At 55.5% G+C, this 25,311-nt stretch overlaps 1 protein-coding gene across 7 annotated transcripts in view; it reads right to left on the bottom strand.

The window, feature by feature from the left end:
* The window catches only part of Rai1 (retinoic acid induced 1), a 99,882-nt gene that overhangs the window by 3,935 nt on the left and 70,636 nt on the right, over positions 1 to 25,311 (bottom strand). For 6 of the 7 annotated variants that reach the window (XM_057774731.1, XM_057774732.1, XM_057774735.1 and 3 more), the window contains 2 exons: positions 5,933 to 11,474; positions 2,705 to 2,798 (listed from right to left, as the gene is read on the bottom strand). In XM_057774731.1, the coding sequence (XP_057630714.1) occupies positions 2,705 to 2,798; positions 5,933 to 11,458 (5,620 nt within the window). In that variant the 5' untranslated portion in view covers positions 11,459 to 11,474. Of the gene's footprint in view, positions 1 to 2,704; positions 2,799 to 5,932; positions 11,475 to 20,971; positions 21,041 to 25,311 lie in introns of those variants that run through there. The other variant, XM_057774737.1, reaches the window with a different exon arrangement.

Genomic DNA, 25,311 nt, shown 5'->3' with positions numbered 1-25,311 from the left:
GAGTGCTGAAGTCAACCCAGGCGCTCCGGAAGAGCAGCAGCGCTGTCTCTGCTGTCTCTCCACTCGCACGAGGGAGCTGTCCTGAACACTTCAATCGCAATGAAAACACAGACCAGCTGTTCTGTTACTACTGTTTTGTTTTTGTTTTTGTTTGTTTGTTTTTAAGCTTCAAGAGCTTTACTGGGACCTTCCTGAGTGGCCTGTCAGTGTCGGGAACCCAGTTCCCACCCCCACCACACCTGCTGTTGTTGTGGGGACCCTGGAGGAAGGCAGGTGATAGCCTCCTTGGGAAACAGAGGTCCTTCTTTAAAGGGGCTAAAACTGCAGAACACGAGACAGAAATGAAGTTCAATGTTAGCCAGGCCTGCTGTGGAGTCCAAGGAAAACTGCCTTTTAGAGTGTGGGAGTCGGCGGCTGGAGAGATGGCTCAGAGTTTAAGAGCACTGCCTGCTCTTCCAAAGGTCCTGAGTTCAATTCCCAGCAACCACATGGTGGCTTACAACCATCTGTAATGGGGTCTGGTGCCCTCTTCTGGCCTGCAGGCATACACACAGACAAAATATTGTATGCATAATAAATAAATAAATAAATAAATAAATAAATATTAAAAAAAATAGAGTGTGGTAGTCAAGGAGCACTGGTTACTGTGTGTTTTACAAAGGTTTTATTATTTTGGGAGAGTGGGTCTCACTATGTAGCCTTGGCTGGCCTGGAGCTCATTCTGTAGACCAGGCTGGCCCTGAACGTGAGATACGTTTGCCCTTACCTTCCAGCTGCCAGGATGAAAGGCATGTGCCACCATGCCTGCCTTAAGTTTTATTTTTTCAAATGTGTGTATATGTATGTCTGAGTGGGTATCTGTGGCATTGCAGAAAGGCAAGAAGCCAGAAGAGGGCATCAGATCCACGGGAGCCGAAATTAGAGGTCGTTGTAGGCTGCCAGTATGTGGGTGCTGGGAATGGAAATGGGTACCTCTGCAAGAGAACTCTTAACTTCTCAGCTATCTGAGAAAGAATCTCACCATATAGCCCTGACTGACCTGAAACTTGCTATGGAACACAGGCAGGCTTCAAACTGTCTCCCAAGGGTGCGACTGAAGGAGTTTGCTACCATGTCTAGTTCCTTCCTGCTTCTTTTTGGGACAGGGTCTTTATTTGCAGCCCCAGCTGTCCTGAACTAAGTAGACCTGCTGGCCTTGATTTCACAAGAGAGCTTCGGTCTCCCCAAGGTGGGATTAAAGGTGTGAGCCACCACACCCAGCTCTGCTCCTTGACCTACGCAGTGGGACCAGCTCAAGAGCCTGCTGCTCTGACTTCCCTGCTGTGCTTGTGACCTGCCACTGAGCCAAAGCAAATCCTTCCTTCCCGAAGCTGCTTAGGTCAGGGCATTTTATCACAGTGACACAACAGTGACTGGGACACCTATCTATTACTGTGGCAGAAACACGGCTGAGCCCCTGGGGAGGCTGGGCAAGCCTGGCATAGAAGAGCAGAGAAGGCCAGAAAGCCCCAGCCTCTGTGTGGCTGTGGGTGAGACAGCACATGATAAGCTTGGAGCTAGGACTGGGTGGATTGCCACATGATGACCTTGGTTCAGACAGGTGGCAGAGGGAGTGAGGCCTTGCTCTTAGGTTGGGTCCACATTTCAATACAGGTCACCTTGTGATGGAGACAGAGTCAATGAGGAGCCGCTCCTGTGCCCACTAACATCCTTTTTTTATTGAATGTTAGCAGCTCTGCACTACCAGGACTGCTGGCATCTGAGACCCTGTGTGGCTACCAGGGTAGCTTGGCTGAGGCTGATGTTGGCGCAGGATCCAGTGGACAATAGCGCTGATGGTGTTCCACTGCTCAGACTAGGACAAATGACCAGGTCAGGATTGAGAGGGATGGAGGGCGTGACAGCCTCTGACCCAGGAGACTGCTTTCTGGACAGCCCTGCTGCTGCAGTGAGGAGCTGTTCACAGCTCTCTCTGCAGATGGGCCTACGTACAAACACTGTGACGCACACAGGAAGAAGTGCCAGGGCCTGGATGCTTTCTTTATGGACGAGGGCTTCAAGGTCCCCAGTTGATAGGTTAGGGCTGGGCTTCAAGGTCCTATGGCCCACAAACAAGGAAGGAGTGGGAATGAGGGAAGGTCACAGGGGCCTGTCACATCCCCACAGACCTGTACTGCGAGTCCTAACAGCCAATACGCCAGCTGGTCTGTCTCCACCTTGACCTAAATGCCCCTAGTTTTATTTATTTTTCTGTATTAATTGCTGGGGCTGGTGTCTCTGGCACTCAGGTGGTAGGCTTGGTACGGGCACATTCTGTGTAAGAGCACAGGACAGTCATTCACAACTAACACCTGTCACTGAGACTCACGCTCAGCTCATTTGGTTTTAGCTATTCTAGAACCATTCTCTTTTTCTCTGCTGAGTGTTCTCCTATTCCTCCTTAAAAGCCCATGCCCACACACTTTCCTTCCTGAGCTCTTAGCTTAGATCTCTGTTCTATCATATATGCCTCTGCCTACCCCACAGAGCTCCGGGAAACCCTCACTCAGGCAGGTAGGGACCGACCCATCTCCACATCACTGGAACTGCCAAGTGCAGGCAGAAGCCAAGGAAACAATGAAATAAAGAGTTGCTGGGGCAGATGAGGGCCCTGGGAGTCACATGGGGTCTGAGTTGAAACAGCTGTACCCAGGTCAGCTCTTACCTGTGTCACTGGCACAAGGGTAGTGGTAGGTGTGGATACATCCTTTATAGGAGCACGAGATGGTCGCCCCGGCTTCATGGCAGCTGGAACATGGCTGAAGAGAAAGGAAGGCAAGTGAGTCTTATGTGTTCCAGACACACCCCACGGCACTTCTGCCACAGCGGCACTGAGATGCCGCGGGGAGGAAATGCCCTCGAGGGCTGGCCCTCTGCCACCTCCTGGGCTGGCACACTGGGTGGGGGACCCTCCTGGGCTAGTGGTGCTAGTCACCACGGTGGCCATGGCTGGCAGTCGCCATCTGTCAGGTGCTGCTCCATGCTGCCTCTGGGGTGTCTTCATTCACTGGCTCCTGCTAGTAGCAGCAAGGGGAATGGCTTTCACTGACCCCCACTTTCCAGATGGTGAGACAGGCCCCCTCCATGTGAGAGAGGGGCACTCTTTCTAGCCAATCAAAGCAGATGCACAAAAATGAGCTGAGGGGAAGAGCTGACATATGACCCCCAAGAGGCTGATCTCATGTGAATCTGATGCCCCCAGACCCTGTCCAACCCCTCGCTGGTCTCCATGATTTCTGTTGGGCTTGGAGGCCGAGACAGGGCTAGAATAGGACAATGACGAGATGGCTAAGGGGAGGACGCCAAAACTGGGCATAGGGAGGGATCCAGATGGGTCCTGGGCCAGGCCACCACTGCTCCCAAGCCTGTGATCACGGTGGGCAGTGAGGTAGGAGCAGAGCAGAGGACAGAGAAGGCTCAGAGGCTAAGGGACAGTGCACCGGCGCCAGGCGTGGTTGGAGCCCCAGTACAGCACTGTCTCCTCTAGGCCAGACAACAGAGCTGGGAACAGACCGCACGCTCCAGAGGGCCAGGGGGACCCAGAACCACAGCCCAGAAGATCGATGCTTCCCCGGCAGGGTATGTACTGTTCAAACACTCTGCAGGTGGAGTGGCCACTGGGGATGGGTCAGCAAGAGAGGAAGACATCCATGCAGGGCTTCCGGATGGGGCTCCCAAGGACCCAGAGCCCTAGGTCCACCTCTTAAGCCACTGAAGGAAGATGAAAGACAGTGGGAACCGCAAAGTAGACCAAATCTCTCTCACTCTGGCCCTTGGGAACACTGAGCAATTTGAGGGTAACTATGCCCTCCTCCCTGTGGCAGATAGTCCCAAATCTCACAGTGGCCCTCCGGAGTGCTGCGAGGTTTGAGGGTAACCATGGCCCCCTTGTGGCAGACAGTCCCAAGCAGCTCCAAGGCAGAACTGCTCATTGCAGTTAAGAAGAGACTGAGGCCCTCTGGGGTGATGACCTTGTTCTTGGCCCAGGTCCCTTAGAAGGGGCACAGCTGATCAACTGTGCCCCATTCCTTGGCCCAGGCACCCACACCCAGAGGCCACCAGTCTCCTGAGGATGTGAATCAGCCCCAGGTCCCTGAATTGCAATACCTCCTCTAGCCAGGAAATGAGGTGTACGATGACTGTGTGGGTGGCTTGAGACCTGGAAGGTGAGCATGGTGGCTGACAGTGGGAAAGGCCCGTGTCCTGGGTGGGGTTTGCAGAGGACATGAGGCCTCCTGAAGTGAGATCGGAACCAGGGTCTGCCCAGTTCCTGGAGAGAGCAGTGCCAACAAGGCCCTGGGCAGAAACAATGAGCTGAGCTATGACCCTGCAGGTCACTCTCAGAAACCCTCAGTGTATTCTGCGAGGCCATGCCATGTGAGCCTGTGGCTGGCAGCAGGTCCCAGCTGCCAGTCATGAGCCAGCCAGGCCCACCTCTGGCAGGGGCAAGCCTTCAATATAAAGCCAACCTTGTCCAATGAGGGCCTCTCCTGGCCTTCCTTGTCACGCCAGGGTGTGGTAGCGTCGACAGGGCTCAGCAGTGAGTGGCTCCAGCTCCAACTGTGACTCATACACCCTCCTCAGCTCGACATGATGCTGTGTGTGTGTGTGTCCAACAAGAAGCCAGCAGCAGCAGGCCAGGTCAGGGGCAGGGCCTTTCCCGCACTCACCAATGTCTCTCCTTGATTATGAGCCCAGTGCTGGGAGTTGGGGACATGAGGTGACTGGGTCCCAGCCCCGACCCTCAAAAGAGACCTGGATAGTGTAGGGTATCAGGTATCTCACTGGACAGGGCTCCAGTCTTGTTATTTTCTGATGAAGGGAGAGACAAGACTATTTCAAGGTAGCGATGAAGATTAAGTCACCATGGAGCCAGGGCAGATGGGGATTTGGTGCCCGCATGCTCCATGAACTGGCTGAGGTCCTGAAAGCTGTGGCTCAGGCCGTTCGCAGCAAGGTGGGCAGACAACAGGACCCAGAGAGTGTGTTAGCCATCACCATGAGCAGAAGATGCCTGGAGCCTGGAGCCAAAGGAGGCATCCACAGTGGTCCCCAAGGTCAAGGATGGGCCTGGACAGAGTGTTTCTGAGGAGCTGGGACGGTAAAGTGTGGGAAGGAGGGAGGCTACTGGACAGTCAGGGTCCTCTGAGCTCAGCTGCCCACAGTGGGCGGAGGGGGAAATCACCAGAGCTGGTATGGACACCCAGTAAGGTCAGTGTGGATGAGTGCGCGCTTGGGAGCCTTGCTGCCCAAGGCATGGTCTGCAGAGACAGGAAGTGGCTCTGCCAGTCCCCTTGGTCTGGGGAAACTTAGCTGCAGTCACAGCTCAGAATGTTCTCTCCATCCCAGACCTGTGATCCCAAATAGAGCCCTCAAGATCAATGTGTTAATGAGCTAGGTCCTATGACCTTGCCCCCCTAGGGCCTGTGGCGGTCCAGTGTTCTCTGAATGGAAGTGTGAGCTTCGGGGCTTCTGCGGCCAGGTAACCCAGGGCTGCCCAGGACCAGTGTCCCAGGCTTTAGCCGCATGTTGTTTAGGAGCTATCCCCAATGTCCCAGTTCAGGGGAGACCAGGCCATCTTGGCATTCAACTCAGGAAGGGTTTTGTCTTGCCAGGCCCAGCAGCTCCGGTTTTTGTAGTGTGTGTGTAAGACTGGCCAGTGGAACCTAGAACTGAGACACATACTCTGGGCAAGGGTGGACAAACAGGTCCTGCTGTAGCCCCAGGACTACTCCAACTTGCCCCCACACTCCCAAGGGACTCCAGGGCCTGGAGCCTATACTCTTGCTACTCGCTGGCTATGGGCACAAGTCACCCAAAGCTCCGAAGACACCTCTGTCATCCTGTCAGTAGTTCAAGATCCCAGCCCCTACCCAGCTCTCCAGCTTCTTACCATGTCCACAGCTACCTTCATGGCCTCCTGTAGCCCAAAGAGCTTCCCGGCCACCAGGTACACCCCGCTGGTCCACACAGCACAGGCCTCATGTACCCAGTGTTCCTGGGTGTCCCCACCGAGTTCTGCGGGGGCCTCTTTACTGCACTCATGTTTGCGGATCTTGTCAGCTGGGGCCACCTCCTCACCCCCGTCCCCTTGACCGTCACAGCAGTAGCAACTCTGCAGCCGCCGCGACAGGCCCCGGGTACTGGTGCGCAGGGAGCCCTGCTTGGCAGGGTCAGGGGGGCCATCAGGCCTGGGCAGCCTCCCCAGGGTTGTGGTGGTGGTGACGGTGGTGGTGGGAGCAGTAGCCGTGGCAGCAGTACCGGCTGCACAGTCCAGGCCTTTGACTGTTCTCTCGGGAGGCAGAGAGGCCTCCTCAACGGTGCCCTCCAGCCGCACCTTCTCCTTGAGTTTTGGTTTCTTTTTTGGGAGGCAGTGTTCAGGGTAGTAAGGGCCACAGAGGTCCCCAAGGTCCTTGAAGTTGGCTGGGTTTTGGCAGAGGCAGCAGACAAGGCAAGAGGTACTTAGGGCCTTGGACACGACAGGCCCCAGATGCATGGTGGAGGAGAGGGGCAGGGAGGGCCTCGGCTGTAGCACAGAGCCTCCGGGAAATGTGGTCAGAGAGGCCCCAGCTGTTTCTGAGGAGGAGGAGGAAGAGGCGGAGGAGGAGGAGGCAGCAGAGGAGGAGGGCTTCCAGTGAGGCTTGGGCTCATCCCCCGGGGAGTTGACCACAGTGCATATGGTGGTGTAAGCATCTCGCTTCTCCACCCGCACAAAGGGTGAGAAGGCTGGGGTGCGGCTGTCTGCCCTCAGCCGCTTGCAAGAAGAAATGTATTTGAGTCGGATTTCAGGCTCCGCAGGATCCAGGGGCAGTACCTGTTGCTGCCGTCTCCGAGTGGCACGCCCCTTACAGGGTGAAGCATGGGTGGTCTTAGCCCGGCCACGGCTGAGGCGCTTCCGCTTTGAGTAGCTGCTATAGCTGGCTTGGCCTGGCTGCTTCTGTGCCCTTGTCTGGGTCTGGCAGGGCCGGCCTTCAGGGGGCTGGGAGGTCAGTCCCAGCTCCTCTGTCTTTGGCTTCTTGCCTCCTCCACTGCAGCCGTCCTCACCTCCACCCTGAGTGCTGCTGGCCCTGTCATGGGTAGCAAGGGTCAGAGTTTGGCCAGGACAGGGCCGCTTCTCCAACGGCCCTTTAGAGGGTCCCAAGGCCCCGGTCCTCCCTTTCCGGCTCCTTTTCTTCGGTGCCCGGGCAGTGCCTAGGGACGGCAAGGTCTCTGGGGACATGAAGGCCTCAGCTTTGGGACAGTCAGCAGCAGCGGACAGTTTCTTACTACTCAGGAGTTTGCCTTTTAGGGACCTGCTGGCTGGATTTCTACACGATGGCTCGGCCCCTGAAGCTGCTGGCAGCATCTGTGCAGGGCCCATCCCTCCTAGACCCTCTTCTGCCCCAGCTGGACTGCCCCCTGAACGTTTCTCAGGTAAGGCTGGGCTCCGGGGAGTCCCAGGAGGAGCCCCTGCCACTCTGCATGCAAGTTTCTTGAGACCAGGTGAGGTGATCTTCTGTACTATGGCCTCCAGCTTGAGGCCACGGCCCTTTCGGGGTGGCAGCACCTTGGTCCTCACGGCACTGGGCAGGGATGATGGTGTAGCCAGCTCCATGCATACAGCAGGTGGCTCCAGTGGTGGGGGCGGGGGTGGCTCCCCACTGCCTCTGGGCCTGGCTCTCTGGGGTGAGGCCATCCTCCTCAAGAGGCCAGGAGAGCCCTCGGCCCTCTCCTCCCGCCCATCTACCCCACCTCCACTGCTGCTTCGAAGAATGAGGCTTCGCTTTTTGGTGGGGACAGGAGCCATGAAGGCTGACTTCCTTTTGAGCGTGTGGAGAGGCCGATCTGAAAGCTTGCTCCCTGGTCCACCAGGCTTGGGGACTTTGACCCGCTGGCTCACCCGGCCTTCCTTCTGGGGCCCACTGGAGACCTTGAATGCAGTGGATAAGTGGTTGTTGGCAGGGAGCTTCTTGGTGGCACGACAGTCTGGGATCCGGCTCTCTGAGGGTCGCCGCCGTTTGGCATGGAAGACCTGTTGGGGTTTGGTGCGAGACCGGAGGACCATGGAGCGCTGGTCCTTACCAGGGATGCTGGGAGAGTCTGGCTCCTTGGTCTTGGAGCCCATGGGGCTGCTGTCCGAGGCAACAGGCAGGGCAGCAGGATTGCTGGGGCTGGATGCAGCCTTGGGTGATGGTTTTCCTACCCGCTTGCCAGACTTGAAGGCTGTTCGCTGTTTGCCTCCCAGTTTGTCAGGAGGCGTGGGGGTAGTGGTTAGTCCTGGAGGTCCAGGAGTTTGGGGCTCACTCAGAGCTGTAAGAGAGCGAGTACACATTCTGGGGAGCCCTTCTGACAGCCCCCGGCCTGGGGCTCCAGCCCCTTCTGCCTGTCCCTGGGGGGGTCCTGTGCAGGACTCTGGGAGCAAGAGGTCTTTGGGAAGTGCTGGTACCCTGCACGGAGAGTCTTCAGCCTCAGGCAGCCCGCGGTGCACCCGGCGGCTCCGTAAACTTTTACCCCGCGGCACAGGCTCTTTCTTAGCAATGGGCACCTCAGGCACAGCAGGCTTGTTAGGCTTTGGGGCCAGGGAGCCTTCTGAAGCAGCAGAACTACCTGGGGCTCTCTCCATCTCTGGTCCATCTTCTCCCGGCTTCATATGTGACAGCGAAGACTCAAACCAGCTCTGGACCTTTGATTCAGCACCCACAGAGGGGCCCAGGAGGACAGCAGGCTCACCAGAGAGGTGACATGGGGAGGCCCAGCCAGCCTTGGGGTCCAACACTTCCTCTGCTTCCTCCTTGGTGCAAATCAGTGGGGCCTTGGGGGACAATGGGTCCTGTAGGCTGGGCCTCTGCTCAGGGCTACCCAACAGTTCACACAGGGAGGAATACTCCTCTTCAGCCTCCAGGTCCTCCTTCCTGCCAGGGGGTGGCAACAACGGCAGGTCCCCGAAGTCAGTGGAGGAACAGCAATGCCGGCTGTCCTCCAGCCACTGGTCAGCTTTGCCCACCTCAGGGCACTGCAGCAACCCACCCACTTCCTCCTTCACCCCGTCTGCCTCTTGCTGCTTGAAGTCCCCAGCCAGTGAAGCTGCTTGCTTTCCAATGGCATGCTCTTCCTGGAAGCCCAAGCAGGCAGAAGTCTCATGTGTATCTGCTTTGCCCACATTGTCTGAGCCTTTTGTACCCTGCTCCAAGCTCTTGGTGAGCTCACCAGGGTGGAGGCCCCAACGAGGACAAGCATCACCTAAGTTCTCCTCTGGCCAGGCGAAAGGGTTGGCACTGTCCACCGAGCTGGCAGCGGTTGTGTCTGGAAAGCAGTCGAAGGCCGCCGTGGTGGGGTCTGGAGTGGCAGCTCCGAGCAAAGGCTTGGTGCCAAAGGACAGTGGACTGGTTGTCTTCTTCGGGTCAGTGGTGGCAAAGGCCACAGAAGGGTCTTCAAAGAGCCCTGGGCTGAAGTCCTTGGTGCTACCACCCTTGTCCAGCTGCAAGGGTTCAGGCAAGGCTTCTGGTTCCCCAGGCTGTGACCATGGCGTCTTGGCCACAGCGTCCAGGCAGGTGCTGTGGTTCTCCAGTGGGAAGGGCGGCTTGCCACTGTCCTTGGGCAGGCTGGAAGCCTCAGCCCAGGCCTTGTCAGCCTTCTCAACGATGGCTTCCTGAAGCCCCAGGATCTCAGAGGCCAGATCTTCCTGGGCCAGGGCACTGAGCAGCAGTCGTGGGCAGTCCCGCTCACCTGCCACGAATTTGGAGAAGCTGTCCAGTGGTAGAGTGCTGTGCAGGCTCTGGAAAGAGTCATCAGACTTGGTGGACATGTCGTCAGGTGAGGTCACAGAACAGGTAGACACGGACTCGGGCTTGGCCTTGGAGTTGTTGTTGACCCTGGCGGGACTGCCACGGGCCTGGCTGCAGTAGAGGAAGCTGCGCTCCAGAGGGTCCTCGGAGCCACTCAGATAGTCGGCGTCCTGTGGCTCAGCATGCGTGGACTGTGGTGTGCTGCTTGGTGGTTCAGACAGTGGTGTGCCTGCTGGTTCAGCTGAGTAGCCACTGCCCTCAGGACTACAGTGCTGGCTCTTGTGCTGCTCCGGAGTCCTGGCCACGAGGCTCTTGAGCCCTTTCTTCTGTGGCATGGCCGCTTTGGACAGCAGGAGCTGCTGCACAGTATTGGAGATGTTCTCCACCTGCGAGGTGAGTGCCGTGAGGCTCTGCAGGCTGAGGTCCGACAGCAAGTTGTCAGAGAGCTTCTCCTTTTGCAGGGGCTTGCAGTTGCTGACCTGGGGGTCCACAGAACTGGCAGCATCTGTGGGGGATGGGTTGAGCAGGGGCATAAAGTGGCTGTGGTCTGTGATGCCTGTGGGGAAGGCCCCAGTACTAAGCGGCTGCTGGCTATAGGGGAAGTTCTCCAGGTTGGGCATCAGTGGTGACGGGGTGGAGCTATAGGAAGGGGAGCGACCCACAGACCGTGCAGGGGAGTGGCTGGAGCTGGGGCTGAAGGTCTGGTAATACTGCTCGGGAGTCCTGACAGCTGTGTCCGACGGACAGTAGCCCTGGCCTTGCTGTCCATAGTGTTGGTACTTGGTGAGGTTCTGGTAGTGGAGAGTTTCCTGGGTGTGGTGCCGGCCCTGGAGTGCTTGCTGCTGCTGCTCATAGCCAAGGCGGCCCGATTGGTAAGCGTGAAGATTCTGGACCCGTTGCCCTGGGGCCAGGCTTGCGTTGGCACTCATCGGCCTGTCATGAGGCTGGGCAGATGGCGCTGTGCAACTTTTGTAGGAGTGGGCCCCCTGGCCACCACCTTGCACTGCCGGGGCGTAGCTGGAGGAGGTGGGGAAGGACTGAGAATGCTGAGGAAAGCGGCTGCTCTGGGGGAAAGGCAGAGCAGAAGCAAGGTCATTCTGTGGTTTCTGCCTTTGGAGTTTGGGGTAAGCCAGGGGCTGCTGAGGCTGTGGTGGGGGGGCATGCAGGCTGTGAGTCCGGAAGGGAAGTTGGGGGCCCTGCTCAGGGTACTGCCTGTTTGGGGGCACTACCGTCTTCTTCATCAAGTTCTCCTCATATTTGCTCACTGCCCCTGGCAGGGGTTGAGGCTGGGGAGGTGGTGGCTGTGGGCCCCCCCAGGTCTGAAGACCCTCCTCGCCAGAGTAACGCCCTGGGTAGGGGCTGCTGTCTTGAACATAGCTGGGGAAAGCCGGTCTCCCCTGCAGGGACTTGCTGCCTCGGTGGTACTTGTCTGCAGCTGCCGTGGCCACGGTGCCAGAAGGTGTGCCAGCGCCACCATCATAGCCTGTATAGGGCTGTGGGCTGTAATAGTCCTTGGCCAGCAGCCGCTGACGATCACAGCTGAGCCCAGCCTGACCTGGCTGCCTGTAGTTCTCCAGGCGCGATGTCTCCTGTGAGGTTTGTGGATAGTTTTGCTGTTTGCCATGGAAACCACACCTTTCTCGAAAAGACTGCATGACTCGGGTCGGTTATCTGTGAAGAGAAGGGATGGTGCAGAGGGAAAACAATTCAGATGGGCTATCTTCCACTCTCTCTGCCTCAGCCAGCACCCCTCCTGGCCACCTTCCCACCAGCTGTGCACACACTGACAACCTCTGGGTCTGGGAGATGTGCTCTGAAATCCTGCTTCCACAGTGCCCGCAGCTGAGCCAGGCTAAGGAGAACTGCCACTGATATGCACAGTCCAAAACAGGCTGCACGCAGCAAGTCACAGGAATGGCTACTCCAGGCTACTCTTGCCAGTTCCTCCCTCTGCCTGCTCGTCTGTACCACCACACCCAGTCCTCATACAGTTCAAATTAGCAGAGCGATTCCACTGCTCCCTGGGGCCCCACTGGATCCCATAATCTCCGTCTTTGTGTAGTCCTACTTAAGCATGACCCAACCACACCAGGTACCCATGAGGACCCCTCCCCAATCAGGGAGAGGCCGCTTGCAGGCTGCTGTGCCGGCAATACAGGAATCCACACATGTACAAAGGACCCATCAGGCACATGTACATGCACGCTCACACACACCTCCCCTGCAGTGCCATCTGGACTCCGTCCCTTCTGGCAGATGTTGACTGGGGGCTGTTAAGCCAACTGTCCACACAAAGCCCCCCTCCTCTGACTCCTGGGAGTGAAAGATGGCAGCACCTGCCTCCTGTTCTCGGTATCATAGGTGCATAAACAGATTATGTGGTCCAGAGTGTGGGGATGCATACTAAGAGGGGACAAAGACTCAGTGCCCTGGCCACTAGAGAGCATACTACCCTGCCTCTCCTCTGTCCCCTCCTGCTGAGCTGCTAACTTTCACAGGCCAGGGCTGATGGAGGAAGCCACGATCTGGGGGACAGGTGCAGGCAGTGTCTGATCTACCAGGAGGGCAGGGGCTTTTGTGGATAGAGTCACAGCATAAGTTTGTGTACCTCAGTTTCCTTCAACTGACTGGTTACCCCAGAAAACTTCAATGGTAGAAGAGGGGGAACATCCCCAAGTTTTGGCCTGAGCCCCACATGTCAGGGTTTCCAGGCTGAAGGCAGGAGGTACACGTTCTCTGGGACTAAGCGGCTCAAGCCCCCAGGAGGGAACTGGGACTTTCCAGCTCTTGTTCCAAAACATACTAAGAGGGAGATGTGGCTCGCCTTAGACCACAAAGGTTTCAGGGGGTTTTGTTTGTTTGTTTGTTGAGAAGTAAACGTGGGGGTGGAGAGGAAGGTGCCTCACAGCAAAGACAAAGGTGTGAGAGGTGGGTATGGAGAGCTTGCACTGGCAGGGAGGTTCAGCCTCCCTTAGTCTCCATCCCACAAAGGTGCCTTCCTTCCTTCGTCTTAGAATTGACCCAGGGAAGGGAGCAAAAGAGGAGCTCTATCCAGGAGAACAGGGCATGCCCAGGCATCCAGATAACCCCAAAGCTCACAGCAGCAGGCCAGACCCAGCTGTCCCTAAGCAACTTTCCTCCTCCCCAGACTGTTAAAAGGCCCCTGCTTGCCCCACCCCCAGCTCATTACATCCCTCTCTAACCCCTCACTAAGAGAGTGCCCACCTACCCTTTGGATCTACTTCACTCCAGTCCTTGTGGTTTAGATGAAACACCCCAGGCTGCGCTAATCCAGAGGGGCTGGAGGCAGCATCTCTCCAGGTGGGTGGCCTGGTGCCTCCTGCCCCCACCTTCCAAGAGCAGAGCACACTCAGGATGTAGGTGGATGTCACCCCTGCTCAGGACTGCTGGTGGGCCACTTCCAAGATCAGTACACGAAATGACAGTTTCATGTCCTCCCTGGGTGTGTGTTTATACGTACAAACCCGGACTGCTCCAAAGGCTACATCTGCCTCCCTCATATATCTGCACAAATTACATTTCGGCTTTTATTAGTCCCAGATCACTCTCATTTCCTGCTGAGTGTCCTGTAGATATCATTAACATTTCTACGGCTGGAGTTTTGTGTGTGTGTGTACGTGTGCGCATACACACACACACACACTCTTCTCCCCCCACCCCCATAGCCACATTCCCAAACTGCATTACCAGAGACATTATCTAAAAAGAGGGGGAGTCATGAACAGTGTCCCTGCCCCATCTAATCAGTCCAGCTGCTGCGCCTTTTAATTTCCCCACACAGGATTACAGGCTGGCTTCCTCATGCACACAGGCAGCTGGATGTGGAAGGCATCTATCTCTAAGAAAAGACAGTTCAATTAAAATCCCAGAGGCCCAGCGCTTGTTGGAGGACACAGGCAGAAACATGTGCCCCAGCACCACCCTCCAACCCTGGCAGAGGGAGGGACAGAAACAAAGGCTCAGGGCATGGTGGCATCCTAGCTGCCAGCTTGGAGCTGCAGAGGTCTTGCTGGCTTTGCCAGGAGAAAACAGGGTGCTGCCTCTTTAAGAGCCACCTCAGGCTTGCTGTGGGCTCTGTTGTTATTAATTATTGTGATTATGATTATTTTTCAAGAGCACCAGGAAAGGACATGGAAGAAACAAGGGGGAGAGTGAAGGACTAGGGAGGCAGACTCAGAGAGCAGACTAAAGAATAAGTTCCCCACAGGTAATGGTGACCTTTCAACACGGAGGAGAGAAGCAGATGAGGTGGCTGGACTAGTAGCAGTAAAGGTTGGGAAAGGGAATCTTGCCCCAGCTTCTTCCCTTCCCCCTTCTCCTGGGAACTTGCCAAGACTTCCCCTCAGCCACCCTGGCAGAATCTGGCAGGCAGCTGATGGGAATCCAGAGCAACTCTCTTCGGCCCTAGCGGCACGGATACTCCAACCAACCTTGTAACCACTGGATACTCCCAGACACTGGACGGAAGAGCCCAGCAAGGTTAAATCTCAAGACCTTTGTGGGACTGGACAGTGCTTGCAGTCTGGATAACTTCCTTTGACAGAACAGCCACAGACACAAGCCATCAACACAGCCATGAAAGCATGGCAAGGCTGAGCCTTGGGCATTGCCCTTCTCCCAAAGACTCTAAGAGGGGAAGCTGGCCAGTAAGCACCTAGGTGCTTTATCTTGTCCCTTTTATAACCAAAGGTGACATTCAGAGGGGCTAAGGACTTGCTGGTGACCCTAGCTGAGTGGGAGATCAAACCCCTCTCTTGGATGCCATCCCAGAAATCCCCACCCTGAAGTGTCTTGGTAGAGTACAGCAAGAAAGGGGAGCTGAGTTCAGGCCAGGTGAATATAGGCATAGGCATCTACCTGCCCGCACACCCCTCTACAGCAGGTCAGACCCTGCCTGCAAGCCTGACTATTTTCATGGTACTAGGGATAAACCCAGGACCGTTAGCCTGGTAAGTAAGGTCTACCATGGAGCCGTTATACCCCAACTCCCAGCAGGCAAACCTACCTATAGAATCTGGCCAGCTTCCAGGGACTAGTCATTAGTACAGCGCCTCTTCAAGCCTGAGGGTTGGCCCCACCAGTGAGATGGATATGCTGTGGGCCAGAGCTGTGACTGCTCCCGGTTGGCCCTGGAAAATGTTATGTTGAGGAAAGGTGGGGGAGGGGTGGGAAGAGACATGTCCCTGCTTCACCAGCAGCCCCCAGTCACTGGCCCTCCCACCCACCCAGAGTTGTTTTGTTTTTTAAATATTTATTTATTATGTATACAATATTCTGTCTGTGTGTATGCCTGTAGACCAGAAGAGGGCACCAGACCCCATTACAGATGGTTGTGAGCCACGATGTGGTTGCTGGGAATTGAACTCAGGACCTTTGAAAGAGCAGGCAATGCTCTTAACCTCTGAGCCATCTCTCCAGCCCGGTTGTTTTATGACCTGGTTGGTAGATACACGGAAAACGAAAAAAAGCCTTACCTACTCAAGGCCTGAGAACCCAGAGAGGAGGCAGGGAACGGACAGAAGATGTTCAGGGAGCAATGGCTGGGGTGGGACCCTTAGGGCCTCCCTCTCTGTTACAGATGAATAATAAATATAAGACTTGGTGGTTGGGAGATGGCTAAGGTTGGAGAACTTGCTGTACAAGCATGGGGACCTGAGCTTGAAACCTCAGCCCCCATGCAAAAAGCTGGGCACAGCTGCGTGAACATGTAATCCCAGTAGCAAGGGGGAGGGGGAGGAAGAGAGGAGAAATAGGTATAGTTTGTTCTTGCTGGCTAGCTAGTAAGACAGCGAGACTGTTTTAAGGAAACAACATGAAAAGTGGCAGAAGGAAAAACCGGAGGTCCTCTTCCACGTGCTTCCATAAGGGTGCCGTCACGCATGCACACATAAAATAATAGGAAATATGCGGCCTGGCTGAGCCCAAATCATCAGTCATAGCCAGCTGACTTGGAGGTCTTTATGGCTGGGCTTGCCGGGGAGGCAGGGATGAATCTCCATGGAAGCCACAAGAGCAGCCACAGGCTTTGAGACTAGGCTAGACTCTTTGGACTGAGGTCTAGCATGAGGAAGGGACTGGTGGACCTGCTTAGGGCAGGCAGGGATGCTAGTGATGGCAAGGCAGCTCCACCCCAAAGCACAGCCTCTCAAGACCACCCTATGCTGACAGCACCTTCTTTACAGGTCCCCCAGAAAGGGTCTGAGGCCCTGAGTAGCCAGGGGCAGGCAAAGAAGGAAGACAGAGACCGGGGTGTAGTTCACAGTTTTTACAGTGCTTCCCTAGCATGCAGTCAGCAGCCCCATCACTGAAACAGAAAATCAGCAGGTTGAAGTGGTATAAACCTGTGGTCCCAGTATCTGGAACCTGAAGCAAGAGGATCAGATCTCGAGTTCAGGACCAGTAGGCAGGCTAGGTGGAGAGCTCAGTGGTCGAGTATTTGCCTAGCGTCCAGGAGGGCTTCAGTACAATTACCAGCAAGGTAACAAGTCAGTCTGGGCGGCACAGCAAAACTAACTTTAAAAAAAAAAAAAAAGTCCCAAAAGATGCTGGGGACCTCATGAGAAGCTGAATCGGAATTCTCTGGAGGATGTTTGAGAAGACCCCTTCCAACTCATCTTCCCTGCTATGCTAAGGCACTGGAGTGGCCTCTTAACACCATGCCCACAGGCCCTGTACCAGTTCTTTCTTAGATACGACCCTACAGAGTTACTAGGATGTAATGGGTCACAGGGTGGATGCCCTCAGCAGCTGGGGTCCATAGTCCAGCCGGCCCTGTGCCCACCGTCAGGGTTGTCCTGTCTGTAGCCACATTAGCTGCCACTGCTTCTTCAGCAGTCTCCTGCGGATACGTTGTTTTGGGTCACTTTATCCACCACCCCCCATCTAAACAAGGAGACAAAGAATAGGCATGGCGGCCTTCCCTATCAGGTTCAGTTCAGGCTAGCCAGACCTCCCTGATGCCACCCGCAGTCAGGGTTCAAAGACCAGACATTCAGAGCTTTTCCAGCCAGCACCCTGAGTAGCCAGGGAGTTCCCAGGCTGCTTGGGTTGGTTCACGTTCCGAGCCCCAGCAGTACCATACCATCCTTACAGAAGGCTGAAACTGATCAGTACAGCCTTGTCCCCTCCCCTTCCCAGAAGGACCAGGACTTAACTTACTTGTGGAAGCAGCAGCAAAGAAGTGCCAAGCCAGCAGCAGGCTGTCTAAATGCCAGCAGGGTGCTGACCTTGGGCAAGCCTTTCACCTCCGTGGTCCTCAAGGCCTTTGCTAGGAAAACCATTCCCTGACATCTACACACCTCTTTGCCCAGCTCCACACCTTGGCTTCAGTGTGATCACTTTATTTTACATGAGACCCATGTGCCTCCTTTTGCACTTACCTTTTTGCCTTAACTTATTACTAATCTCCTCTCGAGTGAAAAGTTCCATAGGAGCAGGGATTTTTGCCTATTTTATTCATAACCATGTCCCCATTGCCCAGGATAATAAATATGCATTAAATGAATCATGCTTTAAATGTCACATGAACCCTGGGAAAACAATCCAGAGTAAGTAGTCAGGTTACGAGACACGGTATATTTGGATGGGGACTGGAGGGCATGGGCTAGGGCCACAGACCCTTTCTCAAGGATGGACAGAATCCACTTTGGAGCAAAGTATTAGGTAGGGGGTTGGAGACGGGCTGTACATCTCAGTATCAAGTACGGAGGTGGGGGGTGTAGGGGACAGGATAGAGCAGTCTTTTCTTTTTGTAACAGGTCACAAGTCAGAAGTGTACAGTATGGGATGGCTTTCATTTTCAAAAATGTTACCAGGGCCGCTAGATAAAATGGCCTAGCGACCAAGTTCAATCCAAGGAACCCACAATAGAACCAGCTCCAGAAAGTTGTTCTTTTACACACACACACACACACACACACACACACACACACACACACACACGAGTCATTTGAAAAAAAAGCTATCAGTCAAGTCTCAAGGGTTTTTATTGTTGTTTGTTATTTAAACAGTGCAAAGTTCAAGAAGACTTTGTGGGCTCTCTCTCGACCATCAGCCCCAGGTGTCTGTCAAACAGTGATGAAGCTGACACCCGTGCAGTTTAGCTCTGGCTTTGCTGGGCTGAGGACTTGGGTATTCAATGCAACAAGGAGCACCCCATAATGTTTTCTGGATCCAGAGCAGGCCTTGGGAGCCACATGGCCCAGGCAAACAAAGGTGAGTGACCCGGGTGCAGCAAGGAGGGAATACCTACAGAGGTCAGCCACAGATTATAGAGGTGGTGGAGGGAGTGGCCCTGGTAACATTCCACAGGAGACAGGTGAGGCCCTGCCCCTTCCCCCTCCTGGGACCCCTGCCAGGCTCCCATGTGGGCTCATGACAGCAGTAATTACATAATTAATGGTACAATGAGCTGCCTCCTAAGGGTAAGAGCCTGAAGGTAGGTGCTTTCTGCATTTTGCCATTAAGTTCCAAAGCCCTACTCTAGCCCCACAGTTGCCCCTATAAATACTGTGACTAAGTGGAACAGAGGAGCACTCCTGGCTTTGTGTTTATCATATTATTTAGCCATCAGCCTCAGGGGATGAGGTCCAGAGAGCAGTTTCAGAAGGTAGGCGAGGGGTGGGCAGGACTGGAACAGTAGCTAAGGAGGAAGCGGCAGCAGTGAAGCTTGCATCCTCTCCTTCACAGCCTTTAGTGCTAGTGCCCACCAGCTCTTGGAGCCCATTTGGGATCAGCAAATGTCCAGGTGGGGATGGGCAGGGGGTTGAGGTTCCAGGGGAATGTACACAGCTCCTGTAGTCTAAGGCACAGAAAGCTGCCACGGTGCTGCTGAAGGGCACCTGGGGCAGGAAGGGGAAGAAAGAGGTGAAGGAAGTGGCTGCCCTCCAGAAGCTGGGAGGCAGCAAACAGCAAGGTGGCTTCCAGTAGCAGCTGCCTCCTATAGCAGCTACTGCCTACCTCCATCCAGTTCTGAGTTCAGTTGCTTATAGCCAGTGATCAATGTACCCTATTTCCAGGTTACTGGTCCCTGGTGCTTCCATGGCAGCTCTTCTTATGTGACCATGGGAATTCTAGGTCTGCTCTCCCAGCAGCAGCAGCAGCAGCAGCAGCAGCAGCAGCAGCAGCAGCAGCAGCAGCAGCAGAGGGGTCTCTGGCTCATGACAGACAGTGCTGTCTTTAACCTCCTCGGAAGACAGTATCGGCATTGGAAAGCAACCAGCCCCCGGGAACAGGGCACATTCTTCCTCAACATTCCAATCCCAAACTTGTAGAGATCAATGGAAGCCCAGAGAGGGTCAGTGACTTGTCCACCAGGCTCAGCAGCTGTGTGCCCCAGATGCCTCTCTGTCAAACAGAAACAGAGAACATGGCTTTCCTTCTCTATTCCCCAACAGGGAAAGATCTTGCTGCCTCCCGGAGCCTGGGTGGAACCTCCCCTGCTGCCTGCCCCAAGGGCTTCTCACTGCAGCACGCTGACAGCACAGGAGGTGCAACCCCGGCCCCCTCCCAGAGCCGGTTCCATCTGGGGGAGCCGGGCACTGGAGCCCCTCCTGCACCGGCCCCCAGGGGAGGAAGCCGCCTGTCAGGCCGCCTCGGCGTGTCAAATCCTCTTGCTGCCTAATTGTGAGACGGCGGCGTTTAAAGAAACGCTTTTCTGGCCGCCTGCCACACCGCAAACTGCTTGGTATAATTTTATTATTAAGGAGAGAGAAAAAGAGAAGGGGCTGGAGGAGAGAGAAAGGGGAGAGCGGAGGAAATTGCTTCGTCCAAGTCAGCTGGTGGAGTATTCCGCTCAATGTGAAAGCGGGGACAGCTTTCCAGTTGGCAAGCTGACTCCGTTAATTGCGCATTCAGTCTCTACTTAGGGTAATTGGAACGAAGCGGGGCCTAGCTCTGACAATTAGGGTCTGCGACTAGGCCATTAACCCTTCCCGCAACCAGCCCCCGCCCCATCGACACCAGGCGGGGTAGGGCGCGGGCAAGGACCCTACACTGAGGTGCGGGCAGCAGCGGAGAGCTGGCTGGGGAGCCGCGCGGAGGGTGGGGTCTGCGGCCTCTCCGCCGCTGCTACAGATGTTTCGGCCATGTAAGACAAAGGCAGAACGCGGCCGTCGCCGGGAGAAAATCCGCAGGACTCCCTCAGGGGCAGGTAAAATTTCACCTTCCATTGGTACTCCCCCCCCCCACCACCACTCCTCGTCTCCCCGGCCTTCCGCCAATCCGGAGAGGGCCACCAAAGACGCCGCGACGCCTCCTCCGCAGCCCAGCCCACTGACCCCAGCAAGGTCACGGCGACCTCCGGCACACCCGCCTGTCCTCAGCCAGCGGTCCGCAGGGGCTGTGGGCGCCGGGAGAGAAAGGGGGCGCTGCGCTTGCCATGAGGCAGAGGCAGCCAGGATGCTCCCCTCGCCTCCCTCCCGCCTGCACCCGGACCTGGGGGCGGCCCCCCAGCCTCCATCATTCATTTTCCTGATTCCCGCTGTAGCCGCCCTCGGAAGTCAGCCGAGTGAAGCAGCTGTTCCTTGCACACTCCACTTGACCAAAGATGATGATAAATGAGGCCAGGGCTGCGTCAGGGACGCGGCGGCGAGGACCGTGCAGGGCGGGGCGTGGGGTCTGCAGCCCCTGCACCCTGCTAGGCTAAGTGAGCGCCCGCGAAGGACCACGTCCGAGGCCCCCGCCCGGCAGACCTTCCCGCAGGTCCGCACCCTTCCTCGGACGCTGGGGTCCCCGCGGCATCCTCGCCTCCTCCCCCAGCACGCGCGCCCCAAACCTATTAATGCTCGTAAATAATGAATAAAGGAGCGCTTCCTACTGCCGCGCTGGGTGCGGGCGGGGCGGCAGCCAGAAGCTCAAGGCTGGGGAAAGCGCCGCGGGCCGGGCCGAGGGGCCCGGGCGCGCGGCCCCGCACACGTGCAGCCGTGGCGTGCAGGCGGCACCCCGCCCGGCGGCGGAGGAGGGAAATCCCGCGCTGCCCTCCCCAACGCCACCTCCCCTGGAGTCCTCTGGCACCGAACGAGGCGAGAGAGTGAGCGCGAGCTTCCCAGCCGAAGAGGGTTATTTTTAACCTGCCCCCTTTTCTATATCTGCCTCGGCGGTACGCGCCCGCCCGCCCGCTCCAGCAGCCGAGGACGCGGGCTCCTCACCTCGCTCGCAGGCTCCGGACTCCGCGCCTCCCCCGGCCCGGCCCCCGCCCTTGAGCGGGCAGAGCGCCGCTACATCTCAGCCTGGAAAGGGCCGATTAGGAGCCGCGTGCCTTTCAGCTAAATATCGGAACCGGGTGGGATGGGGGCGGGGAGCCGGCGCTCGTCCCCTCGCCTCCCTCGCTCCCTCCCACCCTGCGCGGAGTGGCGGTGCGAGGCGGCTCCAGCTCCCCGCCAGCCTGAAACAGCCGGCCGGAGCACCGAGTCCCCCTGGGGTTCTCGGCCTGGTCTCAGCATCCTATAGTTCGCAAAAGCTGGAGCTCCCAAAGCACGGACCCTCAGGCATCAGCGGCGCCAAGCGGGGCGCAGCCACCCCCACCTCCAGTCCCCTTTCCTATGCCACTAGACAAATAAGCCATTTGGACAGCAGTGGGCTGGTTTTGCCGGAAACTTCAAAAAAAGACCCTTCCCCGAGCCAGGGTCTGGGGAAATGCCAGGAGCACACACAGGAAGCTCCAGCGATTGCTTTACTCCTCTTGTTGGTCTGCCTAGGCTTGCCCTAGGGAGAACCCTAGCTTGGCTCTCCTCCTTCAGACCTTTCCTCCCTCAGAAGGAGGTCGCAGGAAGTTCGCGTCGGTTGTGGTTGCCCTTCTCTCCCAAAGGCCACCCACCTAAACCTCATTGTGCCCTCTTTAGAAGAGCTGAGCATCAGATGGGCAGCCGAGCCAGGACCAGCATTTGATTGGGTCCCCCAAGTATCCTGGCGCTTTCCAGACTGTTCTTAGCCCAATCCAGGAGTCTCAGGAGCCCTCCCTCTTTAAGGAGAAGGCAGTTAGGGGTGGCAGCGAGCAGGGAAAGTGAAGGAAGTGGTGGCCATCCCAGGCACAGAAACCAGGGGTTTAGCATAGCAGTTCTCAACATGTGGGTTGTGTTCCTTTCACTGAGTCACCTAAGACCATTGGAAAACACAGACATTTACATTACGATTCCTAACAGTAGCAAAATTACAGCTATGAAATGGTAACAAAAGTAACTTTATGGTTGTGGGGTCACCACAACATGAAGAACTGTATTAAAGGGCAGCAGCATTAGGAAGGATGGTTGAGAACCACTAGTTTAGCAACAGAAAAGAACATAGTCTATCTGGGCACTGGAGACTGTTCTCTTTAGGCTTGTCTTGACTAGATGAAAAAAAAAATGGCCGTAAGAGGCTGGGGTTTTTTGGCTGTGATCATCCTCCACAGTGCAGCCCCATAGCAGCAGCAAGCACATAAGAGGCCTAGCAGGCCAGAGGTTGATACCCTAGGGTGGCTTTAGCTGGGAGGGCCCTGGAAGCCAGGCAGGGTTAGGAGGGAGAAGAGGACTGGTACTTAGGCAGAAACAAGGTACTGGGGGATGGTACTCATTGGGCTCTGCCTTCCCTGGGTCTAGAAAGTTCTTCCCATCTCACTATTCACCCCCGCTCCCCACCAGAGGCTGATGCTGTTTGAAGAGACCTCCTGGTGCCTCCAGAGGTCTTACTTCCACCCTCAACTATCCTTCCCAAGGTGTAATGTCAATTCTCACGTCCAGAAGTGGAAATGGCACCAAAGAATAGAAAAGGTTGTTCTAGACTCTACTCTTTGGGGGCTCTGAAGGCAGGGTTCTAAGCTGGGCTGGGGGATGAAGCGTGGTTCCTCGGGGTAAAAACAAATGAAAAGGCATAGAATTTCAGAACACTGGTCTGCAGGGGGAGAGAGGAGAAGGACAGGGACAGGAGAGAAGTGTCACAATGGCCAACCCACTGTCAGGGCTTCTTGGCATGAGACTGAATCTACAGATCTCTTATTCACCTTAAGAGTGAATCTCACCCAGAACATCCTCCTCCAAATATACTGCCTCCAAATGGCTGTCATGATAAGTTCCAAATTCGCCGATGGCTGGATGTTCCTGTGCAGTGCCACGCTGCCCCAACAGACCAGACTACTGCTGATTCTGATCTAACGACTTTTCAAGCTGGGGAAGTGCTGGGCTTGCAGCTACTCTCACCACAGCAAAAGGAGAACTTCCAGTTGTGCCATGCTGGTGGCTGTCCTGACAGAACCAGCCTCAGTGAGAGTAAGCTGGCAGCCTCTGTTCCAGGGGCAACCTGGGAAAACTTACTGGGGACCTTCCTGAGCCCAAGTGGGAAGCTGGCTGATTACCTTCTCCACACAACTATAAAATGGGAAGTACTTAAGAGAAAACACAAAGCCTGGGCAGCCAAGTCTAGTACCCAACTGTTTTGAACACTGTTCCTGTTTCTCTCACGAAGTGAACAGAGTATTTTAGCTCGGCCTGTGTGCTGATTCTGTGCCCAGGCCCAGGCCCACTTGGATCTTGCCTCTGACTGCATCCAACTTTTCTAGAACTCTCTGAGTTTCAGACCATAACTTTGGGGAGGGCCCTTTTCCAGCTGCACACAGCTAACTTGGCTTGACCCACAGCTGCCTCACTTTGGAAACTTGTGGGAGAACTCTTCATAATTGGTAGAGAATGGCAGGTTGGTCCTCTCCCGAGGGGCTCCAAAGGTTAATGCAGCCAGGGTACTTGGAAAGCTCATGGGACTTGGAGTTGAGTGAGAGATGTAATCTCTCCATATCCTCCATGATGGAGCCCTGACAGTGAGCAGCTGAGGGTTCAAATCTCAGCTCCTGCATACATATCTGGGTAACCTTGGGCACTTTACTTAACCACTCCATGTTTCATGCTCTTGAGATGTAAAATGTCCTAGGCACCCAACTGGCAAGGTTATATATAAGACTATACCCATTGTGGAGTGGGGGGGGGTTGCTGGATTTGGGGTCTTTCCAGTCAGGCCTGCCCTTCCCTTCATAGAGAGGCCCAGCTCTGTGGGTGCCCATCAGGACACCACTCACTTGGTTTTCTGAGCATGGAGGAGATACAGGCCTGGTGCTGCCTGCCTGGCTGGTGACACATGGAAAAGGGGAGCCCTGGTCTAGATGGGGTGGAGAGGTTAACTAGTTCTACCTCAAAGTACCTTCTGGCAATATGGATCCAAATAAAAACTCCATGTGGCCACTGTGCAAAGTCATCAGTCACCTGCAGCAGACAGCATGGGAGTCCCCTAAGTAAGTGTCCACCCAAGGGAACAACAACAAGGGGAGTAAAATGAGAAGGAAAGCAGAACTGATTCTATGAGTAAAGCTGCATCCTTCAGGCCACAGGCCACCTGCCTCCACCTCAGCAAGACTGGATAGAGACAGGCTGCCTAGAGGTTACAACTTCCTGTATCCTGCACTCTCTTTGGTACGAAGGATACTAAGGCTCCCATAGGGTATAGAGTTGGGTCTGACCATTGTCTACACAGATCTTCACGGGTGGGCAGCTGCCACTAGGCTGGTGTTCAAAGGCACTCTCAGTTTTTGTGCAACCTTCCTCTCCCTTCTGTGTGGACCGGCAATACACTATCCTGTAATCTTTCCAACAAAACAGCATGTAAAATGTACAGCCAGATGCCATCCAGAGTTTGTGAACCCAAAGGCTAGGAACTGAGGACCGCTGGAGATAAGGGATCAAATCCTACCCCTAACTGAGCTGTGTGGGGCTCTGTGCAAGTAGAGTTTAAAAGAGATCATATGGACAGAGCTGTCAGAGCAGCCTCGAGTAGACCTGGGACCTATCGTCCTTTTGAAAGGTAAATATTGATATACTTTTTATAGCAGAGGCTAAAGGCTAGAAATCCCAACTCGTCTTTGCTGCCTGCAAAGGTGTGGCCAGGAAGACAGGAACTCCTGGGCATCACCCAAGTCTGACTTCCATCCTCCCACCAGCTGGTTACTGTTAGGTTGGCCAGACACACCGTTTGGGCGCACAGGCCTTGTGGCAGTGGCCTGAGCAGGGTCCTGTCACATGTGGCAACTTTGGGTGGAACTGACTGACAGACTGGCTGAAGGCCCTGTAGCCCCAGGCCTGTAGAAGGTTTTGGATAGCTTGCTGTGCTTCACTGTGGTCTAGAGCCAGCTTTTTCCAGAGTGTCCTCACAGAAGTCTTTGGAAAGAAACACCAAGTACCTAAGACCCTGGGGCTGACTGGCTCTGTGACCTCAGGTGAGTTACCCCGCTTCTGGGCCTGTGACTCCTCAACCTTTAAGCAGGGACAGCAATTAAACATCCCTCTCCCAGGGTTGAGAGACCCCACTAAGAAACAGAAATACTTTGTTACCATCACACTATGACCAACTCACTGACCTTACAGGCCCTGACTTCTGCTCTGATCATCAGTCACATTTTTCTCTGCACTTTGCAAACAAGGCATAGAAAAAGGCTTGGGGCATTTGTGTATTCAATGAAAGATCTAACAGC

This window comes from Chionomys nivalis, chromosome 7, assembly GCF_950005125.1.
Source record: "Chionomys nivalis chromosome 7, mChiNiv1.1, whole genome shotgun sequence".
NCBI lineage: Eukaryota > Metazoa > Chordata > Mammalia > Rodentia > Cricetidae > Chionomys > Chionomys nivalis.
Note: the sequence above shows the minus strand (reverse complement) of the source record. Positions and strands in the feature narration are given on the sequence as shown.